Genomic DNA, 20815 nt, shown 5'->3' on the forward strand with positions numbered 1-20815 from the left:
TTTGAGATATTTGCCCCTTCCTAAGAAACAGGTTTGCTTGCTAATTAAATATACCATCCAATTATATATGTAAGAGTTTTGTCCCACATACAATGGTATTTGTTAAATATAAGATTTAATACATTTTAGAGAAAATATAACAATTACTGTGACTCTAAATACACTTTACGTATCACTGACCAGAGCTTCAAAATGGAAAATGCATTTATCATAGTTCAAGGTAGAAAAATGAGGAAAAATAGCCTTAATTGTTTTCCTAGCTAAGTAGGTAGGCATTTTTTATCCATGTAACCTTTAAATCTATATGACTTATGCACAGTATTTTGTGAAGCTATAGATTTTATCTCTTTATTAGTAAAAATATGTAAACTCTAACAATAAGAAAAGTCATTGGTTCTGGGAACCTGGATGCATAAGATGTTATATAACCAACTGGTTTCCAATCTTTAAATCAGACATGACTAGTCAAGGAAATAATAATGACCTTAGCCAATGGGAAACACATCAAGCTAGGTTTCTCCCAGATGTTTCTCGCCTCTGCGGCTTCAGTAAGTTCAATGGAAGCTTAGTATGTTTAGGGAGAAAGATGGCCAGAAGACTCAAAACTATTAAACCAAAAAAAAAAAGATTAAACCAATCTTCAAGTGAAGTCTTGGACCAGGCTCATTGCAAGAATAAGGTTTGTCCCTCCCAATGTCCCAGTGCTACAAGCAACATAGCTGAGCAGCCACAACTCTACAGGGGCTGATATCACACACTCTCCTGCCAGAGGGGTGAGTAAAGGAGCTAGTTGCTGGCTTTGAAATGTACAAATGAAGCTATTAGTGTTTTCTTAACATTTCTTTTGATTTCCAACTCCAGCTTATGGTGACTGCAAGAGATAGGAAAAATCTTCAGGGAGGCAGGCCCTTGGATTTAATTCCATATGAACAGAGGGTCAAGGAATTTTGACAAAACTGCTGCTCACAAAAAGTTGACTTTGCCTTTAAAGTTCTTGTGTGTTTAATATTTAAAGTCAGATACCTCCATTCATTCAACAGTAGCCTAGGGCCTTCAATAATATGACATAGTGGCTTTATATACTTATTTCAGACTTAAAAAGGTCTTTCATAAGATCTCTCTCCACTCTGTTTTAAAACCATCAGCTAATGTTTTCAAGGATTTGCCAAGTAAATACTCCAAGTTACCTTAAACTTCCAGGTCTAACTGTCCTGATGTAATTCTTTTTAATGACCACAGATGTGCCAATAATGGTTTAGATCAGTTCCTATTAAACAGATTGGACTGCACAAAGTTCTTACTAATATATTCAGGGTAAAGCTATTTAACCTTAATCTACAGGATTTAAATAAAACCTGTTAATTTTCTCTCCAGATCCAAGGAGATAAACTTCAGATCCAAGGAGTTAAGATATTATGGTGTTGGTCAAAACAGCAATGAACATATTAACATAATTTCTTAATACCCCCAATATTACTATAGAGTTGATATGGGTTATGCGAAGCGACACAAAGGGCTGTTCCCACTAAAACCTCACAGTGCTCGTCAGCACTTTAATGTTTTGACATCCTGAGGTTAGACAAAACCAAACCAAACCTGTTTAATGTCCAAATCAGAATTTCTCCAGCTAGCCTGAACACATCACCCCTTTTCTTGTAATTCCTAATGCCATACAAACTTGGGGACAGGAACACCTGCTTTTGTGTTTCTGTTTTCCTTCCTAGCACAACAGCTGGCCTATAGGAGGAATTCAGCAAAAGGTTTAGAAAATGACTATGATAAAATGTGTGCCTGTACTCTTGGAAGCTATGAAGATTGTATTATGTAATTTAGGGATAGGAAACTTCTTCATCTTCTGTAGTAACTGTAGCATTTACATTCATGTCTTCTGCACATTCCAATATGGTCCATTAGGAAAACATATCTTAAGTGAAACAGAAGCATCTTTATGAAATACTAGAAGCCCGGCATGGGTATGGTTCCTAGGCCTGGCCTATGATCAGGGCCAACTTCCTCAGCTGCCTGCAGCCAGCCCCGCCCCCTGCCACCACCCACCCCCAGTTCCCCGTTCACCATCGGGTGATCAGAGCCTGCCAGCCGGGGAAAGATACTAAGGTGGTCAGTGAGCCTCATAGTGACTGGTCTAGCGGTCATTCTGGTCATTCTGCCATTAGGGTCAATTTGCATATTACCCTTTTATTATATAGGAATAGAGGCCTGGTGCATGGGTGGGGGCTGGCTGGCCTGCCCTAAAGGGGGCTCTGGATCAGGGTGGGAGTCCCCACTGAGGGTGGGCCTGGCCTGGGTGAGAGGCTGTGGGTGGTTTGCAGGCTGGCCACGCCCCTGATTGGGGTAGGATTCCCTGCTGGGGGTGGGCCCGGCCTGGGTGAGGGGCCACAGGCAATTTGCAGGCTGGCCACACCCCCAGCTTTGTCAGGATGGACCTCCAGAATGATGTCCCGAAGACATATGGTTATCTGGTTTAATTAGCATATTACCCTTTTATTAGTATAGATGGGAAATTTAACAAACACAGATGTGATGCACATTAGAAAGGTATTGCTTTATTGTTCTTGTCTCTGTGCAGGATTTTCCCACCATGACCCAATGTTCACCATTATTTAGCATTTAATAGAAATCTTTCTCCACTGGTAGATCAGCATGTAAAGAAGACAAGTTCTTAAAAACACTTTGATGTGGGAAAAGCTGAGAGGCTGAAAGTATATAGATAGTATCAAGTTATATGAGAGCTCCTGCAGAGAAAATCTCATGGACATAGGAGTTTGGTACTGTGATTTTGGTCAGAGTAAACCAAAGATGGTCCAGGATATAACTGAAGTGATCACAGTGGGATATTTGGCCACAAAAAGACAAATAAATAAATTGTGCATTGAATTCTTTACTTGGCTCTGCAATTCAGATAGCATTGTAAATTCTTTATTGCTATTTAATAGGAATAATTGGAAATAATGTTAATGTACTGCATGTAGCAACAGACTGCTGAATTGATGAATTTAACAATCCTGAGCATTTATAAAGTGAACTACTATTATATTTGCATATCTCCATGACATGTTATAACACATGATAATTTATTAGGGAGAAAGCATTTAAAAAAATCAGTTGTATATAAATGCTCCCTGAATTTGAAGTGCTGGCAACTTCTGCCTCCTGGGGAACTCATTTTCCTCCTTTTTAGCTAGTCATTGTTGAAAGACCTCAATTATAAACTCAAATTTTGGTTGGAAAAATGAGACTGGCGGCACCTGAAAAAGAAAAATGCAAAGTGAAAAATATCACTTTTTCTGCTGGTATAAGTTGCTAATAAGTTAGTTGTAAGTATTCATGAGCTGACAGTGTTTGGAGTGGTTTAACGTATATCATTCACGAGGACCAACTGTATTGTCATAGCAGTCAGTGTTTGGCAATGCTGAAGAGTATAGACTTCAGCTATGTCTGCTAGAGAATGTAGGCCAATTGCAGCAAGGGTAGATATGCTATTGTTTGTAAAAAACTCATGGAAAGCAACTAATTACATTTTGCTGTTTTTGCTTTCATATTCCTGCTTTTTGGATTGTAGACTTGTTCCATCCATTGGTAAACCTGTGGCATCTTCCTTGGTTGAAGTTGAATCGGGAGCAAAAGTTCTTTTGGTAAATGCTGGCAAGGTAAAAGAAAAGAGAAAAATCAACCTAAGTGAACATAATCCCTGGACCAAAACATTGTATATAATCGTATTTCATCTAGTTTCCTGTCAACTTTACATGACCTAACAGACCTTCGATGTAGGAATAAATTTAGTCAGTTTACTATATTTTCAAAAAACATCCATGTGATTTAATTTGGGGGAGGGGGGAAAAGAAGTATCTGAGAGTGGAAGGTGTGTGTGTGGCCAGTATATAATGATGTAAAGTACACAGAATTTTGGAGCGAGAAATCTTTTTTTAAAAATATATTTTATTGATTTTTCACAGAGAGGAAGGGAGAGGGATAGAGAGTTAGAAACATCAATGAGAGAGGAACATCGATCAGCTGCCTCCTGTACACCTCCTACTGGGGATGTGCCCGCAACCAAGGTACATGCCCTTGGCTGGAATCGAACCTGGGACCTTTCAGTCCGCAAGCCGATGCTCTATCCACTGAGCCAAACCATTTAGGGCAAGGAGTGAGAAATCTTAAGGGCCTCCTTTATGCAGAATATTCTTTGTTTCACCAAAGGAAATTGAGACTAGATTTAGAATGTAACGTATTCTGTGTGTGTGTGTGTGTGTGTGTGTTTTTACTACCTCTTAACATCTCCTGTGAGCTCCAGCCACCTATATCCAACTATGTGAAATCTTCCTGCCTGATTCCTAATCTCAGATGCCTGCCCATCCTTTTCTCTTCTCCACCTTCAAAAATGAAACACTTAATCACTTAGTTTCTCAGACCTTGGTTCCTTACTTCCTTTGTCCTGCCTCCTGCACCATCCAATTTAAGACTGAGTTCTGATGGTTATGCCTCCAAGTTCTGCTTGACACTATTTCTATTATCACACCAGCCAAAGCTACCATTCCCTCTTTTCCTGTTTTCTTCTTCCCCTTTCTCCATACCACAACCAGAGCTACCTTTTTTAAAAAAAATTCTCACCTGAGGGTATGTTTTTATTGATTTGGGGGAGACAAAGGAAAAAAGAGAGATAAAGAGAGAGAGGAGAGAGAGAGAGAGAGAGAGAGAGAGAGAGAGAGAGAGAGAGAGAGAGACATTGATAGGTACCTCCCATACAAGCCCCAACCAGGGACTGAATCCGTGACTCCACCCAACTGGGCCATCTGGCCAGGCCACAACCAGAGTTATTATTTAAAAGGTAAATCAGAGTAGGTCATTCTCCTGCATAACCCTCCACCACATGCACACACGCACCACCACCACCACCATCACCACCACCAATGGCCTCCCAGTGAACTTGGAATAAAATCCAAACATCTGCCTTTAGCTCCCTGGGGACCTTCTCTCTCTCTCTCTCTCTCTCTCTCTCTCTCTCTCTCTCTCTCTCTATCCCTCACTCTCTCACTGACTCTCACTCTCTCATTCAATGTTCCATCTCTCTAGAAGACCATGTCCCTTTCTTCTCTGGGTACTTGCACTTTTATTGCTCCCTCTCGAAGGAAAACTTTCCACTCAATTTTAACTCAGTGGCTTCTTCTTACCATTCAGGTTTCAGCTCAGTTGTAATCTCCTCAGAAAAACATCTGCTGATCACTCATTTAAGGGAGCAGTCCTGTTCTAGGTGTCTTCCATCATTTCACCTTTAAACCATAATCACCATTTCAAATGGTTTACTTGTTTACTACCTATTCCTCCATGAGATGAGGTGACCTCTCCTGTCTTGTTCACGATTGTGTCCCCCAGAACCAAAAAGAGAGCCTCCTCCTGCATAGCCTCTTAGCAAATGTTGCTTGAACAACAATGTACTTAAGGAATTTTTAAGAGATAGCCAATTAGGGATTTTCCAGTTGCTTTCTAGAAAGCATCTAGAGCAGTGGTTCTCAACCTTGGCTGCACATTAGAATCACCTGGGAATCTTTTTAAAATCCTGATTTCTGGGCCCCATCCTCCGGAAATTCTATTTCTTTGTTACTAATGTTGTGGCCCCACCCCATAACAAAGAAACAGAATTTCCGGAGGATGAGGCCTAGAAATCAGGATTTTAAAAAGATTCCCAGGTGATTCTAATGTGCAACAAAGGTTGAGAACCACTGAAGAGAGTACCTTGTCAAATTACAATAATCAGAAAAAACTTGGCACCTAAATGGTCAGTGAAAAGATAGACACACACACACACACACACACACACACACACACACACACACTCACACACACACACACTCCTTATCATGTAAAATGAACCTATAAAAATGGAGAAACAGAAAGGCTGGTGCTTTCATGAAATAAAAAAAACTCTTTCAAAACCAAAAAACATTTTTCTACCTATCAGTACTGCAATATTTTTATGGCCATAAATCCTTGGCATTTTATGTGGGAAGTGGAGGACCACATAGGAAGTGTCTGTTCAGAGTTAGGCGGGTGGATCCTGACACTCAGAGCAGAAGTGAAAAGTGTGTGCTATTCTGGTAGCAGAGAAATTGTTTCACCCGAGGGACTTAAACTCTCACTACAGGCATGTTCTAACGTAAATTGAGAGTACTTAACTTTTCTTTCCCTTTTAGAGCAACATAAACCGAGGTAAGTAAATAAAATAGGGTCCTTTTTTTTAGCAACTTTCACTGATTTGCTTTCCTAAGACTATCAAGTCAAATTAATATGCATGATTCATTTCCAACACCTATAATAATCCTCAGATAACATTTTTTCCTATGAAAAATAAGTTCTTTCCTTTTGGGATCATGCATTTATTTAAATAAATATTATTTAAAACCGTTTTAGAATTACAAGAAAATTTGCAATCCCCATATATTTTTAAAACTTAGTTCAGAGATACCAACTCCACAAATATCAAGCATTTAGTCTCAAAGGACTGAAGACTCGAGAAGTCATCATATGACTCCAGCCTCACTCACATCTGGTCTGGTCCTGGCCTCAGGACTGTAGGCCAGTCCTGGAGTGTGTCCCTTTAGCCTAAAAGGAGCTATACATGGAGACTAGTGGTCAGTCACTACTTATAAAAAGTAAAAATGACAGTTTCAAAAGCTTGCATTATGCGTCTCTCTTACTTACTAAGCCCCCACTGTCTACAGCTGAAGGTAATGGAATCCAAGTCTTCTAAAAGAGTGTCCTGAATCTCGGCCATAACTTCCAGCCAGCCAGGATAAATTTGGTCGTAATCATGGCTCTAAAGAATGGATTTCTGTGTTCCCATTTCCAATGGTAATATAAACTTACAATTTATACATTTCTCCCCTTCTTCCTGGCAGAAGGAATCTACCTTTTCTTGAATTGACCTGAACTATACAAAGCTGACATAAATTACTACTGAAAACAAACTTTCATTAATGCTGGATCATTTCAGAGACCACAAATTATGCAGTATTTTCCCACTTCCTTTGTTTTTTCCACGGTCAGTGATTCTTTGCTGTAGTTTGGTCACAGTTTGACAGGGCACCTAAGTCAGCAGAATGAATGCCTTAGCATCTACAGCATAGACAGAAGGGCCTCATCCAGTACAAATCCCAACTCGAGGAGGAAGGAGCCTGTTCTGTGGGCTCATAAACTCATGTCCATTCAGCCCCTGTTATTTACTCCTCATGTCCCCACACTGGTCTCAACTGCTCTAAACTCCAACCTCTAGCCTTCATGGTTCATTCAGAAGGTAATCAAACACTTGCTAGTATGAGATTCCTTTTTAGACTAAGCACACATACACATATCAAAGAGCACCAAAAGGCTACATACAAAGACTGCAGTCTCTTGCCCCATCCCTCCCAATCCCACAATCCTGATCCCAAGGGTCAACCATAATCAACTCTTTTAGCTTTATTTTCTGTATTTACTTCAATTCTTGTAAATAAAAGAAGCTTATATGGCTATTTTTTTTAATTTATCATTTTTAGACTTATCCACACCCATCCACTTCTCTTCATCCCATCCTCCCTATATAGTTACATCTGAACTTCGAGTTATGTCAATAGTGAGTATTTATATTATACTATGACTATGTAAATATGGCTCACACAACCTAATAGGTATGCTATGAAAATGCTTCTTTTCTTGCTCATTCTTTTCCCTCTGGAATTAGTCATTGACCCATGTTTTTATTTTTGTTTTTTATTTGCTCTTTCTCTATGACCACCTGTAATTGTTTCTAATAACTCAATTAGATTTGCCATATTTCTATGAGTAGTTTTTTTCTAAGGTGCTCAAGTGAAGCAAATAGGAAAGAACTGAAGAACATGAGTGTCCAGATTAAAAGGGCTCACCCAGCAAGTAGCTTGTAAAGGGAGTAAGGCAAGACCCACAGGGAGGCTTATCATCATGAAACCTGGTGGGGTTAAAGGTCCTAAAAATTTTTGGGGCTGCATGGGGAGTTAGTGGTGATGGAAAAGATCACTTCTAAGGAGTAGGAGTCAAAACAGTAAAGACATAAAGTTTTCAACAGCAACACTGGATTTTGGAAGATAATTGTGCAATGACTTCAGGAGGAGTGGTTTTCAACATAAAATTTTATAGCCAGCCAAAGTTTCACCAGAATGAGGGGGAAGAAATCCATTTTCAGAGACACAAAAGTAAAACATTCACCTCCCTTTTTGAAATGAGCAGAGAAAGGCCCGGGATCTGAGGCCCATGGGCATCAACATAGAAAGAGGGTGAGGGGAGCCTCAGGATGGCCGCAGTGCACCAGGTCCCTGTGGGTGGGCCTTTTTAACCCCCCACTTCTGGCCTTTCTTCTGTTTTCCTTGTTCTCTCATCCCAACACTCTGGCTAATCAGGTATTCTCCCTCTTGAACTGAATTTCTAAATATCTTATCTTTTCCTTCCTATTGTGCCATATTTTTTTCCTTCTACTCTTTGTGATTTTTCTCAACTTCATTTTTCACCTTTCTAATTTAATATATTTTAAATTTCGGAGACCTTTTATCCTGTGTTCCTTTTTCTTTGCATCTTGCTCTTGTTTTTAATGGATATAATATTTCCTCTCATATCTGAGGGCATGAATACTTTTAAAGACAGCTTCATTCCTTGGATTATGAATTTACAGTAGGTGCTGTTTTTTTGTTGGTGTTGACATCTCTCCTTTGTAATTTTAGAAATTTAAATGGAGGTTAAAGAAAAATGACAGAACAATTTCTATGAATAAGATGAAATGGTTTGTGCTACAAAAATGAAGTATTCAGGGTGATCCTAATCTACTTCTAAGATACCACATTATGAAAAAACATAGAAACCTCAAGCTTCATTAGAAAATCAAATAAGAATAAATGTAATTTCTAGGAATAAGTTTAATTCAATAACATAAAATGTTTAACAATAAGGTGCCTATGAATAAATTTTCTAAAGTATCCTTCAAAATATTTAGGTAGATATGTGAGAAAAATCATAAAATAAATTGTCAAAAATAAGAGTAAAACATAGGTTATCTATAATAATAAAAGGGTAATATGCTAATTAGACCAGATGTCTTCCAGACATCATTCCGGACGTCCTTCCTCATGAAGCCAGGGTGGAGGGAAGCCAGCAGGTCCCAGGTGCCTGCAAGTGGCCCGAGGGAAGCCAGCCTGGGTTCCAGGTGCTGGAGGGAAGTCGGTGCCAGCAGCTAGGGGAAGGAAGGCCTATTCTTGCACGAATTTTTGTGCATCGGGCCTCTAGTGTTTTAATAAAATACTTACATCATTTATCAATTAATTAAATTAATAAAGAAGCTTACTACATTTTTCAAAAGATTTTTATTGCCTTTTAGAGAGAGAGGAAGGGAGAGAGAGAGAGAGAGAGAGAGAGAGAGAGAGAGAGAGAGAGACACACACATTGATGTTAGAGAGAAACATATATTGGTTGCCTCCTGCACACGCCCAACTGGGGATCATGCTGGAAACCCAGGCATGTGCCCTGAATGAGAACTGAACTGGCAACCTTTTGGTGCACAGGATGATGCCCAATAAACTGAACCACAACAACTAGGAAAAGAGGTTTACTTTTGAAGGTAAATTTTCAGTCAGATTTTACAGTATAGGCAATAATACACATTTTTAACACTAATTATGTTCTCAGTGATATTTTCTTCCTACTCTTATTTAACTGTAGTTCCATGTAAGTGAGATAATTTATATGGAAACGAATGGCTGCCTATAAGGATTATAATATATCTTAGAGAAATGACCATAGCTGGTCATGAAATGCTACTGAGTAGAAAGTTAAAAACAGTTTCTCTCACTGCCTGTCATAATATTAAAAAAAAATTCTAAAAGTCGTGATGCTTTCCTCCCCCTAATGTCTTCTAACCACTTCCTTCTAGGTGCCTTTCTGGGGCGCCTTATGAAGGTCACAATGGCAGAATTAAACAGCCGTGGAGCAATGACTTGGTCACAGTGCTGTTTATCTTCAGGCCAGGCATGTGAATGCCTTGATGGATGGGATGGAATGTTTGATGGTGTTTTGCCCACCCTCCTCTTCCATGTTCATATATATCACACAGCCCTGAGGAAATTTTTCCATTTCGTAATATGAAAAATAAGAAATTTGACCTATGTATATCAGATCCTAAGGTATTATAACCAACTTGAGATAACAATCCATATTAAAGAGTGGCTGCCAGATTAGAATAGCAGAGGGTTTATGCAGATATATAAAGTCACTTGGTAAATGGTTAAGACAGGGAAGAGAAAGTGCTTAGCTCTTGGAATAAAATAATCATGATATAATGAAAACCAAAACATTATCAGAAACTAAAAAATATTTATTCAATGAATCCATAAATATAAATCAGCAAAAATGAGAATTATCACTTTTGGATTTGACCTACTTCCTTGTGGTTTCTTTTGGTATTTTATTTTATAGTAACCTAGATTTTTTGAAATAAGAGGGTTTTCAAGATTTTATGTACAAACTCTATGCCCATGGTAAACTGAAGAGCTAAATGATTATTTAAATAAGAACCCATAAAATAACATTTGAGTCCTAGTGGTTTGGATAAAAGTATACTTTAAAAAAATTCCTATACTCATTTATTTAATATTAATTGAGTATTCACTATGTGCCCAATACTATGCAGGATGCTGAAGAAACAGTGATGAACAGAACACACATCATACCTATCATCATGCATTCAATCTTCAGTTAACGGAGGAATCAATAAAAAAAAAATCACTCAAACAACAAATAACTTCATAATTATTCTGAGAAGGGTTTTAAAGAAAAATTGGAATGCATTGTGGGCACTCATAACAGAAACCATACTTAAAACTGTAACTTCCGAAGGTTTCTTTAAGGACATTACATATAATCTGAAACTTGAAGAAGGGGAGGGGTGGGTGGTGGGAGATGGTATCCTGATTCAAGAGACCCTACACCTTGTTGGTGTGGATGATGTACTATCAACATTTACAGTGTATTCACAGAATGAAATCTAGCCTGTAATCACATTAATAACCTTATTCTTTGCAAAAGATTATATATTTCTGAATAGTTCTATGCAAAGGTTTTCCACTCTTTGGTGATTTGAATTGTATTGTAATACCCTCTAACTTCCTTTACCCATTCATCCACAGTTAGCAATGATCTCCACACATACAAAATTTGCTTAATTAAGATTATTACCTAGGATGATTTATTTTAAGTTTTTCTGGTAAGGGTAAGGTCTATAAAAGGGGGATCCCATATATATTTGTAGTAAATTGGGTGATATTGTAAGTGTACTCGAGGGGCATTATTTGTACGATTCGTAATGAAAGTTTTTTCAAACACATAACATGAATATTACTATCATGTATTGGCCTTACATTTTAATCTTCCCATGAGTTGCATTTTCTTAAATCCAATTTAAAAGCGGTACAGGACTTCTTACTTACAGGCCGAGTGTGAAAACCGTGGAGCAGACAGAAAGCGGCTGTGGTCCTGCCAAGAAGATGAGTGATCCAGCCCATGAGCATGGGCACTTTCGGCGAAGGTTCGGTCATCCTAGATAAGACAGCACAGCATTTCAGTTCACTGGTTACAAAATACAAGAATATGGATTCATTTAAAAGTTCTAAATGTGAAACTGAACCTCAATATACAAGCTACGTTATACATATAATTATAACCATTGTAAAAAATAAAACCTGTGCATGTACAAAAATAAAAAAGAGAAGGAAATGACCTGAGCCATTCTCAGCATGACATATTTCTTTTCAGTCTTTTTTCCCTGTGGGTAGGATTTGTAAACAGTGTTATAAAACTGTGATCATTTATTTGCCTTCATACTGTAAACATTTCTGAAGTCATCCTATTATCCTAACCTTTAGCATGTAGGTTACTCGGATACTATCTAGTGGATACACTATACTTAGCTAGCACAGAGTGCTTTCCTGGGCATTTAGGTGGCTTCCAAATTTTTCCTCCTATAAATAACACGGTGAGAAACATCTTTAAATATATGACCTTTCCATATTTGTGATATTCCTTATGACAAATTTTTAGGTGGAAATCTGGGTCAATAAAAACAATTTGATACTTTAAATACATTGAGCTAGACTCCTTTCCATAATGATTATATTAAACCTCTTACTCATTCAATAAATATTTAATACCAAAATAAAAATGAAAACAGAAGAGGTCCCTCTCTCACGGAATATATAAATGTTTCCTTTCCCCCAAACCTTCACTAAAAATGGGAATGATAACTCAAATAATTTTACTAATTAGATTTAAAATAGATGCTTTCATACTTTTCTGTGATAGTAAAGTTGCAACTTTTTTCTTTTGAGTGTTTTTTTAATTATTTACACAATTCATTTTTTCTTTCTTTCACTCATTCATTCAACAATAATGAACACCTATTATGTGCTGGTCAAATAATGAACAAAATGAGGTATGCGGTCATGCAATTTTCTAGCTTGCAGAAGAAAAAGGCATTAAACAAATAAACTAAATAAATAACAATAAAATGAAAAACTATAAGTGTTATAAGAAGAAGAATAGGAAATAATAATAAGAACTAAATTTAGATTTGAAACCTCCTCTGGGCAGTGATATTTAAAGCAATTTTTGAATGCTGAGTATAAATCGATAAATCAGCCAGGTGAAAACTTATGGGTGGGTGGTGGGAGAGTTGAAGGTAAGGGGAGCAGAAGATAGAGGTCAGGGAATGATGCTCCAGACACGTGTGAAGACGCTGAGGTGAGAGTTTGTTGTGTCTGAAGAACTGAAGGAAGGCCCCATGACTTAGGAACACTAAAGCTGAAGAAAGTGGTTCCAATGAGATCGAGAGCTGGGGTTTGGATTTGGGAGGTTTTTCTTACATACATCAGAAAGTCAGTCCAGGGTTTCCAGGAGAGGAATGGCATGCCTTAATTTATATTTCACAAAGCTTACTCTGATCTCTTTAGGAAGAACAGATAGGAGTGGCACAGGTTTTGGTCTGAGAAAACCAGCTAAAAGACTGTAACTGAGGATAACTGTGGGGTCAAGGGAGAGGAAGGGATCAGGATGTTGCCAAAGATTCTAGATGAGACAACTGTGGGTTAGGGGCCCCAGATTCCTCAAAACATAGCCACCACAAACAGCAGAGCCTCATGTAACATGACAATCCGATGGATTAGTTGTTATTCTCTATACCAAGTGCCAAGTTTATATTTTATATCTTTATCACATAAGTATTACGCAAATGAAAATGAAAGGCCACAAAGAACATGTTCATTTACATTTGTAAAAGGCCCATTTACTCGAAGATATAATGATGGACATAATCCTCAGATGGTTCAAGTACATTAGCCTTCATGTACCAAAAGGGAGTTCAGGTCTATTTAAGATGAAGGCCCTTAGGTTTTCAACCAAATGATTTATAGTTTTGACTAGTTACAGGGATTTCATAAGAAACTGGAAGTCATTCACTACAGGACTTTTGGAAAGGAAAGGACATACATTGTGTCCAAATGTATTTCAACAGCTACTGTAGAATGAGCTGACAGTGGGCGGCCAGAGGCCGGGCAATGGACCTGGCTCTTACAGTCGGATGTGAAGTACTAAAGGCCTGGGAGGAGCTGGAAGATGCACAAACAGAAAGGAGAGTTAGTTCTCAATCAGTGCTAGAAATCTCCAGTCAGTCATGGTGTTTATATGAGGCATGAAAGAGAAAAGCGTAAGAAATGGTTTCCTGGTAAAAGACGCTTTAATGACTGTGAGCCAATAAGAGAAAGGAAAACTTAAGGAAACACAGACACCTGGACTGAAAAAAGACAGCGAGAGGAATGAAGTGGAGATTCAGGTTGGGGCTGAATGAAACAGACGGTGCAAAGACAGCCTCGCAGTGTGCCTACCAGAGGAAGGCTGAGGCACACAAAGATATTCAAGCCCTTGCTCATTCTTCCCAAAAGGCATGGGCTTAAATTTCTAAAGCAAAATCAACTGGATTCAAAGCACAGATTATATCTTTTCTGTTCACAGAAATAGAATACTTTCTATTTTAAATTATAAAACCAGTTTTGTGGCATATGACAGTTAAAATAGGACACTGATATTTCATATTTAGAACACTTGGAAAATACAGAAAAAATGAAGAAAATGAATAATCCAGCAAGTTAAAAATAAACCTAGTAGCCTAATGTAAGGGTAAATTTTTTCCAGTTCTCATTTATAAATATCTTTATAATTGAGATCACCATTTGTTGACATTTTTTTTCTCTACTTTTTCATTTAATATTATATATGGGAATTTTCTCTATCATCATTATCATTATGGTTAATCATTGTTTATTTTACTAACCTATTGTTGGAAATTTAAGGTGATTTCAGCTTCCTTCTATTATAAATAACCATTTGATAAACATATTGGTACATAAAGCTTTGTCCACATTTTAAATGTATTAATTTAGCATAGTGTTCTGGGAGTAGAATTACTGGGTGACATATTTTTAGGCTGTTTATTTGTATCTATTTAGTCTAAGTTATCAAATTATTGGCAGAGTTATTCCTATGTATTTCCTAAGTATTCTTTTAATGTCTATAGAAATTCTAGTACTATCCTTTCATCTCTAATATTGAAAACTTTATCTTATTTTTTTCCCAATCAATTTGGATAGAAGTTTTTAAATTTTATTGCTTTTTTCAAAAATCCTGGTTTTTATTTCACTTTTTTTCCTGTTTTTATAATTTCATTGATCTCTATTTATTATTTTCTTCCTTTTACTTAATTTACATTTGATTTGTCTTCACTTTCTAGCTTCTTAAGGTGGAAACTTGGATTACCTATTTGAGACTTTTCTTCTTTTATAATATACATATTTAATGTGATAAATTTCCCTCTGAGCACTGTTTATCTGACTTTCACAAATTTTAATAAACTATACTTTTATTTTCATATAATTTTTTCTAATTTTTCTTCTGAGTTCTGCCATGGGTTATTTAGAAATATGTTATTTGGTTTCTAAATATTTGAAGATTTTCCAGATATCTTTCTGTTATTGATTTCTAGTTCCATTCCATTGTGGTTAGACAACAGACTTTGTATAATTTCAATCATCTTCAATTTATTGAGACTTGTTTTATCACCCAGAATGTAGTCTGTTTTGGAGAATGTCTGATGTGCACTTGAGTATGTGTAGTCAGCTGTTGCTGGGTGGAGTATTGTATAAATATCAGTTAGGTCTGTTGGCTGATAGTGTTGTTCAAGTCTTCTATAATCTTTACTAATTTTCTGCCTATTGTTTTATCAATGAGTGAAAGAAGAATATTGAAATCTCCAACTATAATTATGAATGTGTTTATTTTTCCTTAGAGTTCTATCAGTTTTTGCTTCATGTATTTTGGCACTCTGTTAATAAGCACTCAAAATTTAGGACTGTTGTCCCTTCCCTTTAAAATTGTTGACTTATTTAACCACTTACATTTTTTTTCACATGTAGAAAATGAGAAAGCTTATCTCTGACATATCCTTAAGTTCCAACATTTTATAAGTCTTTAAAAGACTGCCAGAATCCCCCATATTACCATGAAATACAACTAAAGAAATGAAACCTCAAAGAACACCCTAAAAGAAAAATATTTCATAATCCTTTCAATAATCAACATACTAGAAGATTAAAAAAATACCCTCATGTCCTCCAATTATATACTGATGTTTAATTTGTGGAATTTCTATATAAGTAAATTTTACAAGGTGACCATAAGATGATTTTTTGTAATTCCTACCTACCCTTTAATCAAATACTTAAATATTAAAAAGAAAGTATTTGTTAAAAAGGAAGATGTTTTTGCAATTTTAGTAATCTTAGCTTTTGCTTTTTACCAATTCTTATATCCTTAGCACAAGGACTTATTTTTATTGCTGTCTTAAGTCTCAACAAGTTAGTTAGCCAGAATTCCCTGCAAAAATTCCACTGGGTGCAGGGACTTGCATTTTCTAATATTTTCCCTGGGTTTCTTCCACTTCTCTTTCATAACCCACATTGTAATTGGTTTCTTAAAAGCTGTTCCAACCTGACTAAAATGTCTTTGCTAAACTGATCTGTAATGATTAATATTTAATGACGCCCACCAAGTATTTTTCTCTCCGGAATATTATAAGTTCAAAGTTTATAAGACAAATGATACATTTAATTTTTTTAAATTTTAATTTATCCAACCCTTCCCCTGGAGAGAAGGAAAAAACACTTATGTGTTTCTGAGCCTGTGGCAGGAATGTTTTCCAGAACTCGTGTCCACACTAACAATGCACTATCCCTCCACCTCACCCCCATTCTTTATTCCCAATCCTCCATCAGTGCTTAAAAACGCCTAACCTCTTCCCCAGTAGGTTTTATTCCTGTTTGAAAGGTAAACCTGGGGAGACAGTTTATGTAAAGCCTGTCCTCCACATCTCAGTCTGCAAGGCTCCTATTTTAGTTGTTAACCTCCATGAGGGTGACGCTGTTATTATCTCTATCTATTCATTCACCCATCCCAATTGTCCACACTTTAGCACAGTGCTATTTGTATTAAGGAACTAAAAAAATGGACACATAGGGTCATTTATTGTCTAAAGTACAGAAATGAAAGTTTGCCATGGTGGAAGTTGGGACATGGGAGACTGCTACTCTCATATTCTCAGTTCCTGCATGTAAAAATGAGGGTGCTGGGCCAGATCATCTCTAAGTCCTCTCAGCACGAACACTTTATGATAGCCTATCTGAACAGAACCACTAAACAGTCAGCACTTCTAACCATTCACACGATCTTTACCACAGGAAATCCCAATGCACAGCACAAGTACTATCAACCCAAAGCCACAGTCATCACAGGTGAACAGACTCATGACAACACTGTGCTAGATCAGACCATCTGATAAATTTACCTTTGTCCAGTTGATACTTTATTGCATAAAATTTAATATTCCCAACCACTCACTAATGAAAAGGATCTATTCAGTCTTTTTTTTTGTAACCTACTTCAGATTTGGCTCTGTATTACTTTAGTCTTTCAGAGGCCAAATCTAATCTACTCACAGTGGATACAAATTTGCCATAAACAATGACACTCAAAAGAATTTGCCACTTACTTAACTAACAAAGGCAAAGATGTTTTAACGATGGTGCCTCATTGGACTTAGTATTTATTCTCTTAAAGTGACTATTTTAAAGAAAACAATGATTGTTTGCATGAACATTATTCAAGCATGTTTAATAAAAACTACTAAGACATTTACTTGGTATTCTTTATGGTTTTAGTATGTAGAATTTTGAATTTGAGATTATTTAAAATGGATCTTTATAGATGAACTTCTTCACAATCTTTCTTTTCTATTGCTCTTGAGTAAATCACTGGGATGGCTGAAAGCTTGTTAAGGGAACTAGGTTTGGTAGAGTGGGGCTCAAGCAGGTTAAAAAATTAATGTGCTCATCTAAGTACCCATATTGATTCCTAAATAAACACTTTTGATCCATTGCTATTTTCAGATTTTATAATAAAGAAAAATCCCAATCCATTTGGCAACCTTTTGTTTAACTTCTAAAAGAGCAAAATGAAATCAACTAGTTAAATATTATGGCTGGCAAGTTAGCCTTGATCACTTCAAAAGAATAAAAATCTCTTCAGACTTAGCATGATTTGATTGCCTGCCAGGTTTCATATGTGTGAAATTAAATTTCTGTTAGAATTCTAGAAAGGCTGAAACTAGAGAAAAATATGTACTCACAATTTAACATGTATGTGTTTGCTGTGTATTCTGGAGTCAAAGATGAGGCAGACAGTATCTGCCCTCAAAAGTCCTACAATCTAGCAGAACAGCATTTCCAAAATTCCAGTATTCAACTATATACTTACTATTTTCTTTTATGTTAACTTACAGATTAATTAACCTTGCACTTTAAATCTCTATATAAGAGGGGCTTAAAGAATGGCAAACTGGCTAAGATTAGGGGAAGCACAGAGCTATATTTGCACAGCAGTTTATATATGATTTCTTGTTGAAGCATGGAGAGAGGTGGTTATAAATGAGATCATCAGGGCGTGATGTGGTTAACTCTCCTTCAAATTCCCCCATAGTTGACAGTATTATTACCAAGCAATTTTTGTAAAATTACCTGAAAAATAAACTAGTGATATGTTTTAATAGTCATTAAATAAAAATCACCTATAATCTTGATTTGCATCAGGAGTTAATGCATAGCATGCTTTAGAAGCTACTATTGTAGAAGATTTAAGGTATGTACAGAAATAGCTGACCTAAGAGAGAAGATCTAACAGCCATTAATTGCTATAAGCAAAGTATAAACAAATCAGGAAGAGATTCAAGGAAGGAGAACTGGCTCCCAGGAGCAAAACCGTACTGAATACCATACGGACTCTTACTCCGAACAAATATGACAAAGGGCTTCAGCCAGCTCTGCTTTCATAAACTGTGCTGAAAGACATCATCAACACTTCCTCACCCACCTCATCTTATCCTATAAAACATCTGCTTCCTTAAAAAGAAGTTACATACTGACCCTTCCACTAGAAATTGAAAATCATGAATTTCCTTTTAGGAGGAGGAAGGATGGGAACAATACATGCCTTCTGTGATTTTACTAAAAAACCCACTGCTAATTAAAACCATATATTTAGTATGTGTAGAGAGCAAAAAATGCAGGTAGCAAACAGGGATTTCTTGAACAAAACCACACTCCTCTGTGAATTCAGATTAGCAATGCTATGCCATTGGCTGACTTTTGAACATTCTGTTCTATCTGAAACAGCTGGGACAGCAAGGAAGAAAACTGTCTGATAGAAACCCAATTAGGCCTGATGAAAGAAAGGCCATGAAGTGCCTCTGCTGTCTCTACAAAGATAAAGAAAATATGTCAGATTCAGCTTTGAATTAAATTCTAAATATAAATTTTTAGAACAGACTTGGTCCAGTTACTTGGTCAATTTAGTACAATATTACATTATGCTCTCAGCAAATGTGCACGTCGCTCCTGCTGAAAATCTCGATGGATTTCTAGAAATCCGATAGTTCTTGTTCTGGTGATTGCCACGAGAGCAAATTGCAGGAGATGGCTCTAGCCTGGATTGTAAAAGAACCTGAGTTACTTCCTGCTAACCCTTCCCTCCACTAGCAGTGTGGTCATAGTGGACGTCTCGCCGCCTTCCTACATTAACAACAACATAAGAAGCCAGTTGCCAACATGGTTCTCTATTCCAACAGTTATTTAACTGTCAATAATAATACAGTCAGAGTTGTACAACTGTAATGCTAATAGCCACTCTCTTCCAAAGAGATGGGGATCAAATACTTTCCTGTACTTCATCATCATAAACCATTTTTTCAAAAGACTATGGGTATCTTTCTTTTTTCTCTGAACTCCCATTTCAGTCTATTAAAGTCTCCATAACAGCATTTATCCCTTTCTCCTTTACACAACAGTTGTGTGTGTGGAGGCTTTGGATTCCTAAGGATTGGTAATTATTTTTCTTATTATACCATTCTCTTTAGCCCTTGCAGAGTGCCTGTGTACAGTAGAAACGCAATGTTTGTTGAATATTGTATTTTAAAAAACAACAATAACAACAAACATGAATATTCTTCATTTAGAATGGAAGCTTCAAGAAGGCAGGGATCTTTGTCTATTTCTTTTAATGATGTGAGGCCCATGCATCTAGTAAGTTCCTGGCACACAGCTAACAATGAATGTTTGTTGAATGAATGGATAAATATTGTGATTTTCCTAAGAACATGAGCAGTATTTATTTGATTGGTAAATAAAGGAAAGGAAATGTTTTATATACATGCAAAGGAAGAAAGACCAGATTGATAATTTCCCCTTTCTCTAGACAAAGAGTTGGCAAGCGTTTTCTATAGAGGGCCAGAGAGTAAATATATTGGACATTTTGAGCCATACAGTTTCTGTTGTAACTACTCAACTCTACTGTTGAGAGTGAAAGACAATATGTGATTAAGTTTTCAGTAGAACTACAAATTCAGTCCCTGCAACGTGCCTTTCTCTGAACTCTGTCCTAGCAAAACATGTGGGAAGTTAATAGCTGTTGAAATAATATATTATGGGCACGTTCTCTCTTGAGAGAAAGAATCCCAATGCCTCTTATAAATGAAGTGTTTTCTTCAGGATGCCTGTGACTAACCTGAGGTAGCTCTTCTGATTAGCCATGAAGCCCAGAAATGATTAACAACTTTCTCACTGCTCATAGGAGTTCATGCTTCTTTTGAAGCTGCCTCCCCTCCCAGTCTTTTTAAATAGTTTTCATAAGAAGCATGTAAGCAAATGATCATTGGTATCTGCAAATGGCAAAACTGTTCTCCCACATTTCCATCTCTAATGACTACAAAAAATGTGATATTTATATGAGTTTTGTTAGATTGCTACACTATTTCAGGCACGTGTTACATATGGTGACAGTCTACATATTTATCACTGAAATGAATCAACGTTTTACAGTGTTTAGATAGTACTAATGTGGAACACCGTCATCATATAATACACTTTCTAGCCCTTTCCTATACTTGCACTATCTATCTGCAAAACTTATTTCTCATTTTGCTAAGTGTTGGCCTCACTTACAAATCAGCTGCAAATGTTAAGCAAGGCATATTGAGGTTTTAATTCTGATTCAACCATTAAATTGTCCTAAAACCCTGCTTTCTTCAATGGTAAAAGAGGGGTGGTGGGAATGGTACCAACCCAATAGGGTTGCTGTGAAGATTATATGAGAT

The 20815-nt window shown here is 36.8% G+C and overlaps 1 protein-coding gene across 13 annotated transcripts in view; it reads right to left on the reverse strand.

The window, feature by feature from the left end:
* Positions 1-2542: 2542 nt before the first annotated feature.
* Positions 2543-20815, reverse strand: part of CEP128 (centrosomal protein 128) — a 335869-nt gene continuing 317596 nt past the window's right edge. For 12 of the 13 annotated variants that reach the window (XM_023752499.1, XM_023752495.1, XM_023752498.1 and 9 more), the window contains 3 exons: positions 11499-11607; positions 3537-3660; positions 2543-3266 (listed from right to left, as the gene is read on the reverse strand). In XM_023752499.1, the coding sequence (XP_023608267.1) occupies positions 3224-3266; positions 3537-3660; positions 11499-11607 (276 nt within the window). In that variant the 3' untranslated portion in view covers positions 2543-3223. Of the gene's footprint in view, positions 3267-3536; positions 3661-11498; positions 11638-20815 lie in introns of those variants that run through there. The other variant, XM_023752501.1, reaches the window with a different exon arrangement.

The sequence above is a fragment of the Myotis lucifugus genome, unplaced genomic scaffold (assembly GCF_000147115.1).
Source record: "Myotis lucifugus unplaced genomic scaffold, Myoluc2.0 scaffold_34, whole genome shotgun sequence".
Classification (NCBI taxonomy): Eukaryota; Metazoa; Chordata; class Mammalia; order Chiroptera; family Vespertilionidae; genus Myotis; species Myotis lucifugus.